Raw genomic sequence first — 17740 nt, forward strand, 5'->3', positions numbered from 1 at the left:
TCCCTCAATAAAAGAATTCAAATGTTGCCTTTAGGACTTTAATGGTGAAGAAGGTAAGCATTTATTCACAGATTCTTGGTATCTAAATAAAACAAGGCATAGAATGTGTAACTTGGTCCTGTGATATTCCCAGATGAAAGCATGCCCAGTAAATACCATATGGTTTTAATTCTTAAAGACAGTCTTAAATTATTAAATCTGGAACCAAATCCATATAATATGATTATTAAAGGAGTTTTAGAAATAGGTTAAAAAGAAAATACAAGAATTAACTAGAGGAGTCTTGCTGCTGGCTAAGTTATCATCCTCTACACAGTCTAGACAAAATACATATGCGCCATATGTCAACCATTAATTTTGTTATTTACTTTTCTGCTTCATGAAACTGAAGTATTTTTAAGCAATGGACAAGTGTTAAACTCAAAGACTGTTATTCTAATGGCATAATAACTATGATTATCCTAAAGTAATTCTTAGAAAGAGAAAGTAGGAAAAATTGCCATTGTAATGACTACATGAGAATAATTGTTTCCCTTGATGCTAAGCTTACTAATTCAGGAGGATTATCAGTACTTCAAAGCTCTCCTTCTGTGTCACTTATTACCAGTGGCCACACTGGCAGGCCATTATCCTGGTTCTTAGAATAACTGGTCTTTTTGTATGCAAGCCAGAGTCTATTATTTCCTTACTGGACACAGACTATTTAGTGAGCAGCTTCTATCACATGTTAACTCTAGTGTACTCTGATGCTTTTGTTCTCTGAGAAAGATCATCCAGGCATTTGGCTTATTCCTGTCTGTAAAGGGTACTCATGCCCTTACTCTGTGTGATCATTTGATTTATCTCTTTATATTTAGAACTTAATAAAATATCTATGGCGCTTACTAACAAGGGAGATGGCTGTGGATTATTTAGTTAAAATCTCTTTGCCGCCTTCCTTTTGGTTTGTGACATCTGTCAACAATGGGTGATGTATTTATAAAATGATTATGATCCTTGTGTTCATCCACATTACATGTATGAAATGAGAGAATTTGAGAACATTCTAAGTCAAGAATTGAGGCAGAGGGCATGAATATGTTGCCATTACCCATTAATTTAAGGAATCCATATTAAATGTGTTCTTGTTTTTAAGCCATACACTCTGTTGTTTAGCAATGTAGGCAAACACACCCTGAATTAATAAAATAGTTTCTTGAATTTAGTGGAGCAATAAACATATTAAAATATGTTTGATGATGGTCAGAGACAAGTATAAATATGATGATAGCAAATTAGAAAGGAAGTATTACAACATAGTGGTGATGAATATAAAGGGGAATAGTAAATTGCTGTTGTTTCCTACCCAGGGAGTAAGGCCTAAGTTGATTTGTTCATATCTCTTTGCTGTTTACTTATTTGTGGATTTTATGTGATGTCTGTTATTATAGTCTTCATCATTATTACCATGTAAGCAGTGAGATAATTTGAGGAGATTTTAAGCAGACACAAAATATATCCAAGATTATTAGAGGTAAAATATAAAAAGTTATAAATTTAATGGTTTGGAACACATGAAGTAAGTATAGTAGTGGGATCTAAGAGGTGCTGAAGTTTAGAAGACACTGGGCTGGAGTTTCAGAATGCGAATGCCTCAGACATTGGCAATAGACTGAGTAGAGACATCCTTGAGAGCATTTTCAGTGTGAATTGATTGGTTGGGTGAAGGTAAGATTAGATGGGATACAAAAATGTAATGACTGTATGAGTGGAAGGAAAATATGGTAGAGATAAAACAGAAATGAACAATTATGTGTTTGATCATAGGCGGGATTACAACCTGGAACGTAAGATTGAGTAATAGCCTGGCTGTAACTAACCAGAGCACTACATCTGAAGAGCCCCTATATTCACTGCTGTGTTAGCAGTGATGGTACGCTGAACGTTTCTTCCATAGGGACATGAATTTTCAGCAGATCTGAAACTTCAGCATTTCATTTTAGTCAAACTAAAATTAAATGGTAACTTGGCTAATATGAAATCTGCCTCTTACCAGAGAAAAATATAACTGATTTATTTTTGCCCCTTTTAAAGGATTTTGCAGAAAAAGAGAAGTCCACAGCAAAAGCTCTGGAAGATGCAAAAGCGAACTTTTATTGTGAATTATGTGACAAGCAGTATCACAAACACCAGGAGTTTGACAATCATATCAATTCTTACGACCATGCGCATAAGCAGGTAAGCCAAAGTGGGAAAAAAATTCTTTCCTCCTCCTAGATTAATAACTTCAGAGCAGAACTGCAAGGCTTTAACCTTATTTATTTTCATCTAGGATATATAGGTGAGATGATTTTATGTTCATTTTCTGTGAAAGGTTTTCTGTTCAAATGTTTGGTGAAGTTATTTTTTTTCTTAGAAGTACTATAAAGTTAGAACTGAACTTAGAGATCCCCAAGTATAGTGAGTTACATAATATGTATAATGATGTTTACAAATAGTGAGCTATTTAATATACATTACATATATATATATAGATAGATATCAGGAACAAGCATAAGTAGTACCACATTTAATGTAACCTAAGTAGTTAATGGCAGAACTTAAATCTCTGATTAGTACATGGGCAGAATATATGTATATATTCTGCACTGATATAATCCCTCCTGATGTTTGTTTTATTTTTCTCCTTCAAGAATTACAAGGTATTTTTGTAAATATTGGATCTGAGAACACATCAGTTCAATAAATGAGCCATTTCAAAGAAAAATGTTTTAAAAGTCAAATATATAAATGCACTAGAGAAAGGCTAGTATCGGTTTTTCAGTTAATTTTCTTTATAGGTCACATATGTCATTATTGTTAGATTTTTACTGGCAAAGATATGGAGATATTGGTGACTTAGGAACTGTTATTGTTGTATTCCTGTGACCTAGAAAGAAAATTCCCATCAGCAAATGATTATTCCTAAGAATTGTAGTGGCAAATCGAGTGGGCACATTGTAATATTTGGGTAAATTTTGTGTACTCTGTATCTAAAGTATTTACTCAAATCAAATGAGATGACAACTTTTCTATGATTTGTGGGATAAATACTACATATGTGCACTTTACAAACAATACTGTTCATAATGTATCTTCTATCTTTATGCACAGAATACATGCATGTAATTATTGTATTTACCTGGCATAGGCAAGATCAATGGCATGAATATTTCAGGGCTGTAAAGTTCAGCCCTTCAGTGTGTTATAAGCACCTTGGAATCTGTAGAGAATAATGATTAGTGGAATTCTCTTCAGTATTCTTATTTGATAACTCTAATATAGAGATCACTGGATCTTGTAGTTGAAAGAATAAAAACTTCAAACATGTATTACAGTAAATCATCTCATATTGAATTTCTGCAATATTCTTTCTTGTTTCATTATAACTCTGTGCTACCTTTGCTCCGTATTGCTACACATGTTTGAAGAAAACGTCAAATAGCATGTAATATCTCAAAATATTTCATCATTCAAATAATTTTTAAAGTGTATTATTATAATTATTAAAATACCATTGAATTATTTTATTTCACTAATTGTCTCATAAATTGTAAGTTCAAGTAGTTTGAAATCAGTATACAAAGTATCTTCTTTTCACATGCTATAATTATTTTTAAAATTTTAATACATGGATATTTTGTTGTTCATTTAACATTTACTCTTTATAATCAGTTTCCCCGATCTGAGGCTTTTTGAAAATTTTCCTAGCATTGTGTTTTTTTTTCATTAATCTTATGTGTTATCATAAAAATCAGTTGTGATAGTTATCATAAATTGATCAAATTCAGATTTCTTCTATTTTTGAGGGGATATGTCAGGGGGAATACCAAGTCCTTCTATGATATCAGACATCGGTGATATCTGAGCACTTGTTTTCATAAAACATAACACTTATGAAAAGTGGGTCCAGGTACTATGAGTTTGATCCAGGAATGAGATCTATAGCCACCAATGACCATTTGTTCATATCAGTTATTCCATTTGAAGTTTTAAAGTGATGATACAGGCAATTCTCACCCTGTCTTCTTTAACGGAATGAAAGATCCTGATCAGGACAAACTTCTTATAAACACCACACTACTCTAAGGGATTTTAAACAAACAATCTTTAGGATACATGTTAACAATACTGTGGGCATTCATGCAAAGATAAGGAATAGTCTCTTAAAGAGTGGCATTTGTTCTTGAGCTGTGCTTTACCAAGGCTTGTGAATGTGTTTGCACACTTAAAATTGAACCTCCAGATGAGATCACACTGTTGACAGAAGAAATAGTTGCAATGAAGAAATAGAAGGTAATTAGTTTCCTCGTCTGAAGTGTGGCAACATGCATCATTCCCTGTAGCTTAGGATTCTCCCTAAGCAATTTCCTCTATTTCATTTTCTTCATACTCATTCATAGGTTTTCTAAGATGTTAATAGAACAGCCTGTTTTCAATCTTTTCATCACATCTATATATTCACTACCATATATTTTTAGACTTATGTGTAACTTCCCATGGCATTCACCGTTATCAAACAATTACACAGATTTCTAATAAGCACTACTACGATGGGCACATAAAAGGATCCATTTGTTTTTTGGCTTCGGGAACAAGCTGCCAATGTAGGAGACAAGCCAATGAACGTGATAGTGCATTAAATATTTTACTGATTATATACATAGGAAATTCAAAAGAGAAATTATAAAACTGATTCTATGAAGAAGAGAGGACAAAGCATCTATTAAAAAAAATGAATGGAAGTTAATTATGTAACCAAAACCAATGCATCCTGTATTACAGAAAATCTACAGCAGGGCATAGGGGCATGTATGAAACTGGGTGCAAAGAAGTACAAATAGCTTACAAGCTACAGAAGCCATTGCCATTCTCTTGAGGGTTTCTTTAGCTTTGAAACAATTTTATTTATATAGCATTTTCAATGTCTTTTACTCATTTCTCAATTTTGCATTCTCATTTTGTCAATTCTGTTTTTACTTCTTTAAAAGATATTTTTAAAACTATCTTTTGTCATTTTACATATCAAACCCAGTTCCCACTCCCTCCCCTCCTCCCAGTTCTCCACCTCCCCCACGCCCCATCAACTCCTCATGGGAAGTCAACAAAGTCTGGCACATCACTTTGAGGCAGAACCAAGGCCCTCCCTGCTGTATCTAGGCTGAGTAAATTCTCCCTCCATAGCAAATGGGCTCCAAAGACCACCAACACCACATTTGAGTGTGTACTCAAAAGATGCATACTCAACCACAATGACATTTGCTCAGTTGTGTTCAAAGCATTAATCATAATAAACAGAACCTGGAAACAACCCAGATGCCCTCAACATAAGAATGGTTAAAGAAAATAGAGTACTACTCAGTGGTTAAAAAAACAATGACCTCTTGAAATTTGCAGGCAAATGGGTGGAACTAAAAAAAAACCTTTATGAGTGAGGTAACCCAGACCTAGATAGATAAACATGGTGTGTGATATGTACTCACTCCTACGTGGGATACCAGCTGTAAAGCAAAGGATAACCAGCCTATAGTCCATGATCCTAGAGTAACTAGGTAACAAGGAGAACTATAAGAGAGTCATTTTTCCAATTTTTATCACAGACCATTATTGAAACTTCTTACTGAACTCCCTATGTCCAGTACTTTCCCTATTCAAAATCAGCTTATCCAATGATGATCAGATTAAATCTACCATATTCAAACAATTGTCCTTTTCCCAGACAGTCCCCAGCAGTCAGTGATTGACATTTAAAAGAGGATACACTTATTCAAAACCTCGCAATCTGGCTTTTGCCTCTATTTCCAAACCTATCTCCTGAAAATCCAGCTTTTTCCTCCAGCTTCTAAAAGACACCATATGGTTTGCAACTGCCCTTCTTGGCTCTTCCCTCTGTCTATGATGTGTCTACACTTAATGACTTTATTTCAACTCATATTTCTGCATAATTCATTGAGATTGACAGATTCTATCTGAACTCTAAAGGAGCTAAAACTTCATGGATAGCTAATTAAACACAAAATTTTCCAAATTCTTTTTTGCTCAAAATCAATTAAGATTTTGTTCCTGCTGCCCATTTTTGGAAAGAGCAGATTAATTAAATCTGCTGTAGACCTTGTTAGTTGGCTTCCGGGATAGTGTGAAAATACTTCTTTTTAAAGATTTATTTTGCCCCAAAATATTTTGAAAATTACTTCAGTTTTAGATGAAACTGAGTTTGAAATTTTCTTTTAAATGAGAGGAAACTTTATGTTCCTAAAATGAAGCCTTCGTTAAAATAGAATATGCAAAAACAATCTCCAAATTTCAAAGCTGAATACAACCATTTGGTTCTTGCTTCATTAAGAACTCTTCTTGACAGGCCTACGTAGTGATTATGATGGTGGTGGAATCTGACTAAGAATAACTTTTGGCCTGAGGAACAGGAATGGTTGCCAACGTTTTGCTTCCATGAGGATTCAGAGGAAATTTCTTGCCTCAGCTATTGAACTTCCAGTAATATGGTTTTCTTTTTTGAGAAGTAAATCCAAAGTTAGAATCCGTTCATTACTCAGCAATAGAAAAGATTAGAACTAGAAATAAAACCTTGAATTTTCCTTTTATCTTTCTTTCATTCATTATCCTTTGATTTAAGATATTTCTGAATCTTAAATACTTCCTTATCTAAACAGCAATATTGTGTGCCTGATTACTTCATTATAACAATGTTATTCATGGGCACATTTTCTACTATTGTGTGTGTGTGAGTGTGTGTGTGTGTGTGTGTGTGTGCATGTGTGTGTGCGTGTGTTAAATTGTATGTATGTGTGTATATGTACCATATGAGTGCCTGGTTCCGCAGAAGGAAGTGTATAGCATCAGATGTCCTGGGACTGATTTACAGATGTCTTTGAGCTACTGTGTAGATAATGGGGACTGAATTCAGTCCTCTGCAAAAAACAGGAAGTGCTTTTAACTGTTGGGCCATATCTTTAGCTCCTCATGGGCACATTTTTATTCTGCAGAAGTAGGTAAATATATAACTTTACCTCTAAAATGTAATGAAATTAATTAAATATATATATATAATATTAAATAATTTTAAAATATAAGTTGCTGTGGTCATGGTTTCTTTTCACAGCAGTAGGACATTGACTAAGACAGCAACCATGGAGAACTCAACTCAGTAACATATACCCTGAACCTGGCATGCGATTGATGACCCATGAATACTTATGAAACTTATGAATGACTTCAAGATCTAGCTTTGTGCATTTGAAGTGCCCTCCATGAGGAGCTAACACAAGCAAGAAGTTAGCACTTGTAGTTGTGTTTTCCTAGGACTTTATTTCTTTTCTGGAAAGCTTACTTAGTCATTTTCTGTTCTTCCCCTTTCTCACCTGCTATGAATTTTACCTTTGTTATTGACAATATGGCAATACTGTTCATGCTGCTGACACACAGCATTTGTATCACACACATTCACGGCTCTGAGACTGTCATAGGACATTAGCCCATCTTCCCATACTCCTAATATAAGAGATATGTCTGCATGCATTTTTTAAGGCAAAAGAAAATGCTAGAGTATCATCATGGCAGGAAGCATGATGGCACACAGCACAGGCAGACATGGTGCTGGAGAAGTAGCTGAGGCTTCTACATTTGGATCTGAAGGCAACAGGAAGAGAGAGAGAGAGGCTACAGAAGAGGGGGAGAAAGAAATATAGGAGCCAGAGTAGTCAAGTACACCCAAGAAAATCCACAGAATCAACTAACCTGGGCTCATAAGGGCTCCCAGAGATTGATACAACAATCAGGAAGCCTACATGGGACTGACATAGGCACTCTGCGGATTCGTTACAGTTGTGTAGCTTGGTCCTCTTGGGTAACTCCTTAAAGTGGAACACATGGGTTGTCTCCGACTCTTCTGCTGACTTTTGGGACTCTGTTCTTCATACTGGGTCTCCTTGTCCAGGATTAATACATGGGAGGTGCTTAGTCTTACTGCAACATGTTATGGCATGGCATGTTTTGTTGATATCCATGGGAGACCTTCCCTTTCCTGAACAGAAACAGAGGAAGAGTAGATTTGGGGGGAGGTGGAGAGGCTGGAAGGAGAGGAAGGAGGGGAAACTGTGATTGGGACGTAAAGTAAATAAATATGTATTTTTTAAAAAGGAAAGATATATATATATATATATAACTTTAAAGAATAAAATAAAACCTTTTGTTAAGCACTTACTAATACATTTTCTATAATTTGATCAAATATTTAAATATTCAGAGCATAAATATAGAGAACATTTACCTCACCATGAATACATCTATAATACATAATACATTAATGTCATTCATACAAAGAAATATTATGAGGCTCTAGGCTTGACAACCTCTATTTATAGCTCATGCTTTGAGGAAACAACAAGTTGTTTCATCTATAGCTGTAGATGTCTTCTAATTTCCTCCAAATGCTGAGCATCACTCAAAAAGCAATTTCCATGTGGATATAAATGACAGTCACTTGGCTAAAGCAACACCATGGTTATTAATACAGTAAACATGTCAATAGCAATTCATTCCTCATGAGACTGTCCTAGCTCATACTCTTATTTTGAAGACTATTAGCTGCAAGTGTTTTCTATCGAAACAGTATCGCACATCTTCACATTCAGAAGTCTTTTCTACCCCAGAGATTTATCGTTCTTCCAAATTAAAAATAAACACATACAAGCTAGATTACCCTAAAACCCCTCCAGTATTCACCAAGGACCCCACTTTCAGACTCTCCACATGTGGATCTTAATCCCACTAGTCTCCCTTTGCTTTACACAGGAGTTATTTTCACTCAGGGGACTTGTTTAGTTGTTAGGTTTATATGCAAACTCAAAATAATTCACTTATAAAATGTTCTTTTTGATTCTTTCCTTCTCTACTGACTCCAGGCAGAATATCAAATAAGATCTATCACTATCACTCTGACCCCAAAGGGGAAGATTGATCACTAAAATTACATATTGAATTCTAATTATTATTTTTTTTTTACTTTCTACAGTTGTATTGAAATTACCTCTATATGGTACCTGAAAGGATCCAGTGCGGAAAGAAAATAGCAAAGTCTAGGTGGTTTTTGAAGCCAGAGTTATGTTTCTGATTTTTGTGATCTAGTATGCCTGACGAGAAACAGTGGATGGGCTTATTTTGACATGGCGTTTAAAAACAGATGCTATACCATGGCACCATGGGAGGCATCACTTGACATTGTGATCAGAGTCAAGAACACAGAGAATAGGAAATATGGCTGAGATATGAAAACTCAGAGCCAACACCGACTGGTACACTTGTTCCAAAGGCTCTGCTGTTTATAGCTTTCAGAATCTTCTAAAGCAGTTTCTATTCTGCTCAAGTATTTAAACACACGGTCATGTGGATGACATTGTGTGTCCAAACCACAATGAAGAAATAAAGATGAGAGCCCCTATAATAACATTGTAATATAGTGTAATTTTCTTCTACATTTTACATTCTATAAACCCCTATTTCTAGTAGAACATGATAATACAGTGTGTGTGTGTGTGTCTGTGTGTATACAAGTATGTTTGTTTGTGTATGTGTATACATGTATGTTTCTGTACATGTATGTGTATGTGTGTCTTAGTACATATCTGTTCTCCTAATTACCTAGCAGTAATTGGAGTCTCTACTTGTGAAGAATTACAGCAAAATTGATCTTAAGTATCTGCTCACATTCAAATTATTCCATTAATGATTTCATATTGGTTAAAAGAATTCTTGATCTCATAATTTTCTATTTACAGAAAAATCCATTTAAAATGTGCATGCTGGTCTTAGATGTGCCAGATGATTTTGTATTCTAGGAAAGCATCATTGGCAGTTCCCTCTCCCTACATTTCTTCTATCTGACCTATAGCTTTCTGCTTCACTTTCTTTAAGTCCCAACTCTTAAGTTACCTTTTAGCTGGACCTTTCATTTTCTTCATCGTTCAAAGAGTGAATTATAATTTTTCTAATTCCTAAGACCTTTGGTACTAACTATGGTGATCAGAGTCAGCTAATGACTCTCCAGAGCCAGCTATTCAATGCACTCAAATTTTTTTTACCTCACTGTTAAACATTAGTACCTTTATGTCAGCCATAACAATAAAAGTCCAGGCTTCCTCTCTTTTATTGTGGTATCTTAGAAAGTTAGTACACTGGTGCACAATTACCTAAACTCTTAGAGTTAAAAAAAATAATGTTTTGCTTTTAATTTGTTGATTCTCCTAACATGTCCCTGTCATTAACCCTGCAAAGGCAAGTCAATTGTTGGTTCTAATAGGCACTATGCCTCTAGAATTGAAAGGTGTTACTAACACCCATACCAATAAGTCTATACGTTTTTAGTGGAATTAATATTTTATTAGTTCTTAGAGTTTTCTTACAGTGTGTTTTGATCATATTAATTATCCTTCCCCAACTCCTACCACATACATCCTCCACAAAAGATGATATTCTCGTTTTGTTTAGCTGATTGAACAAATTTGTGCTTCCCATGTAAGCATAGATATATAGATTAAGATCTATCTATCAGGTGATACACTATTAAAAACCATAGTGTCTTTCACTTTGCAGCCAGTAACTCTACAGCTAGAGGTGTGATTTCATGCCCACGACCTCTCCATGCTGGGATTTTGTTCAACATGAACTTGCACAGGTCTTGTGCATATTTTACAACAAGTGTGAGTTCACTTGTGGGAACTTGCACTTGCCCTGCTATGTCCAGAAGACTCAGTTTCCTTGTCTTCATCTACCACCTCTGCTCTTACACTATTTCCACACACATTCAGCCAATGTGGGACATGTGATAGAGGTATTCCATTTGGTGCTGAGAATTCTTCTGTCTTTTGTTCTGTGCACATTGACCAGCTCTGGGGCTCTGGGCTAATTATCATCTACAACAAATAGAAGCTTTTCTGATGGGAATTGAAGACAAACCAATTTAAGGCTATAATGAGACAGTTTGAGGAACCATTTTAATAGAATGTCCATGTAATAGAATAGCTGTAGGAAGTCTTCCCTTAGGGACTGTTATTTGTCTTACCATGGATTCATAGACCCTGTTTCAGTAGCAGACATGATTTTCATCTTTTGGTTTGGGCCTTAAGTCTTATTAGAATGTAGTTGATTGCACCATAATGTTGATGTTACTATTGCACCATATAATTGTCTATCTAGGCTGCCATTATTGCAGGTTCCACAGATCACATCTGGGTAAGACTGTGATCACTTTTCTCCCTGAGCAGCATGGATAGCTTCATTTTTAACAAAAAGGGCAAGAATACCCACTGGAGGAAAAAGAAAACCAATATCTTCAGCAAATCGTGCCTATCAAACTAGGTAGGTACATGAAAATGGATCTTTATCTCTCACCCCAAATAAAACTCAACTCCAAATGGATAAAGGACCTATGCATAAGATCTATAATCTGAATGTGATAGAGAAGAAAGAAGAGAATAAGTTATCAGTGTCCTTTCCTGAAAGTCCCAGTGAGGATGCTGATAGCACAGGTATTAAGACCAATATTTACTAAAGGGGACCTAATGAGACTAAAAAGTTTTTGTAACAGCAAAGTATACCATAATTCAAGTGAAGGAGCAACCTACAACTAGGGAAAGTATCTGTTGTTCATCTAATATAGGATTAGTATCTATAGCATAAAAGGAATTCAGAAAACTAAATATCAAGAAAAAAAACCAATCAAAATTGGGACATTGAAATAGATCAAAAGATGAAATGTAAATAGTTAAAAATATTCCAATTTTTCAACATACTAAGACATTGGGAGAATGAAAATTAAAACTACTTTGAGACTTCAGTAATTCTAAAATATGAATGAGTAACTAAATAAATGAGTTTCCATGGTTGGCCATTCTGCTCTGCTGCATCCACATATCTATTCACCATTGATCAATCATTGCTTCAGATGTGTAAGGTGAACAACAAAGAACCCCAACCTGATTAAATATAATAATTGAATAGAGCTGCATTAGCATTATTTTATACTCTGAGAAAATATTTGAGTATATATTAATGCTGATAATATATGTGTCATCCTAAAAAGTTTAGAGAATTCTCTGGAGAATTAGGAACCTGCAAGAAATTTTAAGCAATCAAATGATATCATACTTGAGATTTATAAAAAAATAAGTCTAAAAGTTTTGAAGTCAAACTGAAAAAAGTCTGGGCCAGTCACTGGTAGCACACACCTTTAATCCCAGCACTTGGGAGGCAGAGACAGGTAGATCTCTGTGAGTTTGAGACCAACCTGGTCTACAAGAGCTAGTTCCAAAGTTGCAGAGAAACCCTGTCTCGAAAAACAAAACAAAACAAAAAAAAGTCTGAAAACAAAGGAGCTTGGCTTTGCAGTCAGATGTAAATTTTAGAGTCTTTGGGGTGTTAGCTTGTTCTAGAGACTGTCAGTAGCTTACTAAATAAGACGAGATGATTTACATCAAAATTAGTCACCTAAAAACAAGTGTGTAGGGATTTAAAACATAACCTATCAAGTATGAAAAATAACCATTGCTACTCAATAATCATGAAAAAGAAAAATGCTTATGAGCAAAGTATTTCAAAATTTATACTAATTTTAGTTATTTATCAAATATTTTAAAACGTGAATTTACTTGTCAAGCATTCCCTTTGCCTTGTGCTTTAAGAAAATGATCAGATGAATCTCAAATCCTGGTGTACACAACTGTTTTAAAAAGCGCACATAATGTTAGCAGGAAAAAGAAAATGACTAACTTATGTTACATAGAACGTAGAACAATGTGTGAGAGATCAAGTAGGTTTAATGCCTATATTTATGTGGATGTTGTACAAAAGTAAAAGTGTTAGTTTAATAACATTTTCAGGGAAATTTCTAAATATTTTCTTTTACATGAAAAAATAAAAATAAAATGTAGTCATTCATTGTTTAATATTCAATCTTCATTGTGTTTTTCATTTGATGTGTATCTTTCCAGTTCACAGAGACATAGAGCTTATTGTGTTCTTAAAGGAAAAATTAGAAATCATAATACTATGACATATATATGTGTGTGTATGTGTATACATGTGTGTATATATATAATATATATGTATTACTTAACTGAACTTTATATGAAACTATGGTTACTTTATTATTACGTTTCTTTCTGAATACATTTTTGAAGCACCTTAATTTTCTTGTATGCCAAATATTATGTGGTTGCCTACTACTAATTTATTTCCAAATTGTCCTTCACGAATACGAAGAAAAATTCTTAAAGGTTATATAAAGCAGCTGATAAGTCAATTCTCTTTCTGTTGCCTTTAGAAACATCCCTGGTTTAATCCAGTGTGCTGTCTTTGAGTTTCAATCTGGACAGGTTGTCTTTCATGTTGTCTGCATAGCTGTTGCTGTGGGTGTTGTTTCAACTCTGTTTTGTGAATGTGTTTACTCCTCTCAAATTGCATTCCTTATTATTCGGCTTCATGGATATGATGCCTCATTTTATCCCACTCTTTTGATGGACCCCATCTCTCAGAATCTAAGAGATAATACATACAGCCAGGAAGCTTGACTGCCAGAAAAAGTACATGTCCTTTTTTAAGTTTTATGCATTCACATCAATGCAAACTTTGATTTATTTTTCCAGGGTTTTGCAGCTTTTGGTATTAATGTTTCGAATGTTTTTAGCATTTTGAATTCTTAACTTTTCTTTCTAGAAACATGTAGATTTTCTATGATTTCTCCATAGCAAGCATTGATTTAGTGTCTGTTTTGTTTTTCCAAAAGGCTGAAATAAACTTCAAAGACATTCCCATCCCTGTGAAATAATCCTAAAAATGGATTATTAACATACCCATAAAATTATAAGCTATTATAATTCTATAATAGGTTCTAGATATTAAAAAGAAAAAGAAAATACATATGTAGGGAATGCTGTTTGATTAAAAAAATTAGCTGGTGGTTTTGGCGAAAAATTCAATTAAAAGTCAATGATGTTAAGCCAAAAATATTGAAATGAGGTGGCTCAGCCTCACCAACCTCATTTATCTATAACTTTAACAACAATGAAAATGAGGCAGTTATATGAACTAGGTCAGCAGTAATATAAATGTATCACTTTGGACTAATGTAAGCAGTTGCATCTGAGTTTCTCTGCAGGCTTATCTACCCCTGTGGGCTGACACTTGGCTGGAGGTAGAAGGCTGTGTTCACTACCACAACTCGAGAACAGGCTTGCCTGGAACTAGTCATGTAGAGCAGTTGATCTCAAAAACACATAGCAACCATCCTGCTTTAGCCTCTCAAACATTTTGATTATAGACACGTTAAATGATTTAGTGGTTTCTGATCACTCAATTAATGGTTATGTCTGTGATGTGCCTGGCTTTATTTATTATTCCTTGAAAGTATTCATTAAAGTCCATGTCATTCAAATTTCACACACCTAAGGATTCTAATACCAATAACCACTTACTCTAAAAAAAATATTTCATAAATAATTCACAACACTGAAGGTCAAATGCAAATTCTAAATACTACTGTTTTTGATATGAGTTGCTGTCAAAGTTGCTTTTTTCATTTGACCTACCAGAATTAATATTCTACAATTAGTTTTCTGCCTATTACTTTTAATGTCTCTGTCTTTCACAATAGCACTCAGAGATTTTTTTAAAAATATTAACATTCTAATTTTTCAGTGGAATATTTTCTGCTGTATTATGTGTGCATCTATATGGAGGGCTTATGGTTTCATCTATGGCTTACACAGTACATATTTTCCTCAACTACTTGTAGTACTTGATTAGTCATTGTTACTTATATTTAAAGGAGCAACGACTGACCTACCTGTTTCATTGTGCATCAGTGAAATTTAGTCTCTATTATGCCTTAACACAATATGGTAGGTAGACATTCATACTGTAATTTGGATGACTTTCATTCTCTGATTTTTTTTTTGAAAATCACAAATAAATGGTGGTGTGTAGTCTTTCCAGTAGACAGAAATTTATTTGTTCTCATTTTTGTCCAAGACATAATTTAATACCTTGATCTAGTGTTATAGCCCATTTAGAGGGTCAATAAATTAGTGGGCAAAAGTACTTGCCACATAAGTGTGACAATCTCAGTTCAATCTCAAAGAAAGAGTAAACCTCTGCCCTCTTCTGACTTCTACACCTGGATGCACACATGCACATGCACAAATACACACTCACAAATAGTATTAAATAAAAATATAACTTAACCCTAGGTTATAGCATATATACACAAAACTGGATCTCTCCTGGTTCAATACGTCCATAGATATTCAACAACTTTTCTGTCAAAGTAGAGCAGAGGATTTACAAGTCGAACAGCTTCTATGCAGACATTAGTCAGTTCTCCCATTTTAAATGTCAGCTTCCACTATTTTAGATCTAAATCCCTAAAACAGGAGATTACAGGATCAACATCAGGTTTGCAGCTCAGTTGTCTGCTATGCATTTTCTGTTAAGCTTATAGTTCCCTCTAACTTTCCCTCTCACTCCTCTCTCCCTTCCTCTTTCCATTTTTGGACCAATACTTTCTTGTTCCTAAGCACATAGGGTCAATGCTAACTTTCTTAGAGAATTATAGCAATGATTAAACAAAAACATTGCATTAAGTCCTCTTAGGCAGTCTCTGGAATAATTTCTCAACAGAGCTGAGAGGGCATATTTCAGATGCTGCAATCTTCACTGAAGGATTGAGAGACATTACCAAAGAATATTGTGTGAAGAATTCTTTCATTAATTGGGAAACTAAATTGAAGGCTGTGTTAGCTCTGAAGTGGTGTATGAATAAATTTTGAATATATGGAGGCTTTTCTCATTCACTTTAATTTTAGAACTAAATAAATAGCAAAAACACACAACTTTCTGTTGATTTTATATCCCTTGTGCCATAACCCCTGCTAAATACTTTCTTATTACCGCTAAACACATATTAAGACCATTGCCCAGAGTATGTCAGTAGATACAAAATGCCATGTAAAACTACCCAGAAGTATTTGGCTCTTTAACAAAATATTTTTTTTCTTTCTGTGGACTCAGGAGCTTCATTCCAACAGCCCACTTTGTGGTTTTTCTAATTTATACTCTAGTTTCTTGAGATAATATCACTGGTTTGAGCTGAATGAAAAAGAAATAATGTTTAATTACATTAAAATACACTGTTCATTGCTAGCTCTAGGAATTCCATTGCTCCAACTTAATGACAGTCCTATCATCTTTATATAAAAGTTGATGGAAAGGACACTGTCACTAAGACAAAAAGGCAACCCACTGAATGGGAGAAGATCTTCACCAACCCTGCAACTGACAAAGGTCTGATCTCCGAAATGTATAAAGAACTCAAGAAACTAGATGTTAAAATGCTAATCAATCCAATTATAAAATGTGGCACTGAGCTGAACAGAGAATTCTCAACAGAAGAAGTTCAAATGGCCAAAAGACACTTGAGGTCATGCTCAACTTCCCTAGCGATCAGGGAAATGCAAATCAAGACAACTTTAACACACCATCTTACATCTGTCAGAATGGCTAAAATCAAAAACACCAATGATAGCCTTTGCTGGAGAGGTTATGGAGTAAAGGGTACACTCATCCATTGCTGGTGGGAATGCAAACTTGTGCAACCACTTTGGAAAGCAGTGTGGCTGTTTCTCAGGAAATTCGGGATCAACCTACCCCAGGACCCAGCAATGCCCCTCTTGGGAATATACCCAAGAGATGCCCTATCATACAACAAAAGTATATGCTCAACTATGTTCATAGCAGCATTGTTTGTAATAGCCAGAAACTGGAAACAACCAAGATGCCCTTCAATGGAAGAATGGATGAAGAACGTATGGAATATATACATATTAGAGTACTACTCAGCAGTAAAAAACAAGGACTTCTTGAATTTTGCATGCAAATGGACGAAATTAGAAAACACTATCCTGAGTGAGGTAAGCCAGACCCAAAATGAGGAACATGGGATGTACTCACTCATAATTGGTTTCTAGCCACAAATAAAGTACATTGAGCCTATAATTCGTGATTCTAGTGAAGCTAAATAAGAAGGTGAACTTAAAGAAAACATATAGTCATCCTCCTTGATATTAACCTTCATCAGGCAAGGAAAGGAGACAGAGACAGAGACCCACATTGGAGCACCGGACTGAAATCCCAAGGTCCAAATCAGGAGCAGAAGGAGAGAGAGCACGAGCAAGGAACTCAGGACCGCGAGGGGTGCACCGACACACTGAGACAGTGGAGATGTTCTATTGGGAACTCACCAAGGCCAGCTGGATTGGGTCTGAAAAAGCATGGGATAAAACTGGTCTTGCTGAACATAGCAGACAATGAGGATTGCTTAGAAGTCAAGAACAATGGCACTGGGTTTTTTTTTTTTTGCCATTCGACAAAACAACTTTATTCATCAACCAATAAAAACAACACACATACAGAAGGGCATCCCACAATCCCACATCATCTCCTCTTTTCTGTCTCAATAAAAAGGAAGGTTTTAACTTTAACATAGCAAAAATACATATAACAAAACAGGTATCATGCAAGAATCACAGATACAATATTTTATCTATCTCATCTTTTATCATAACTAAGGGTGAATGTCCAGGCAGCAAGACGTCTCTTCAATTCAACAGTTTTGGAAGTTGCTTACAATGTACTACCTGTTAACTTAGGTAATATT

The 17740-nt window shown here is 34.9% G+C and overlaps 1 protein-coding gene across 1 annotated transcript in view; it reads left to right on the forward strand.

Annotated features, from left to right (window-relative positions):
* The window catches only part of LOC121434783 (zinc finger protein 804B-like), a 510352-nt gene that overhangs the window by 399972 nt on the left and 92640 nt on the right, over positions 1 to 17740 (forward strand). The window contains exon 2 of the mRNA XM_041633759.1: positions 2074 to 2217. Coding sequence (XP_041489693.1) covers positions 2074 to 2217 — 144 coding nt within the window. The remainder of the gene's footprint in view (positions 1 to 2073; positions 2218 to 17740) is intronic.

Source organism: Microtus oregoni, unplaced genomic scaffold (genome assembly GCF_018167655.1).
Source record: "Microtus oregoni isolate MIOR12 unplaced genomic scaffold, Mior012 000044F_ref0000062, whole genome shotgun sequence".
NCBI classification, from domain to species: domain Eukaryota; kingdom Metazoa; phylum Chordata; class Mammalia; order Rodentia; family Cricetidae; genus Microtus; species Microtus oregoni.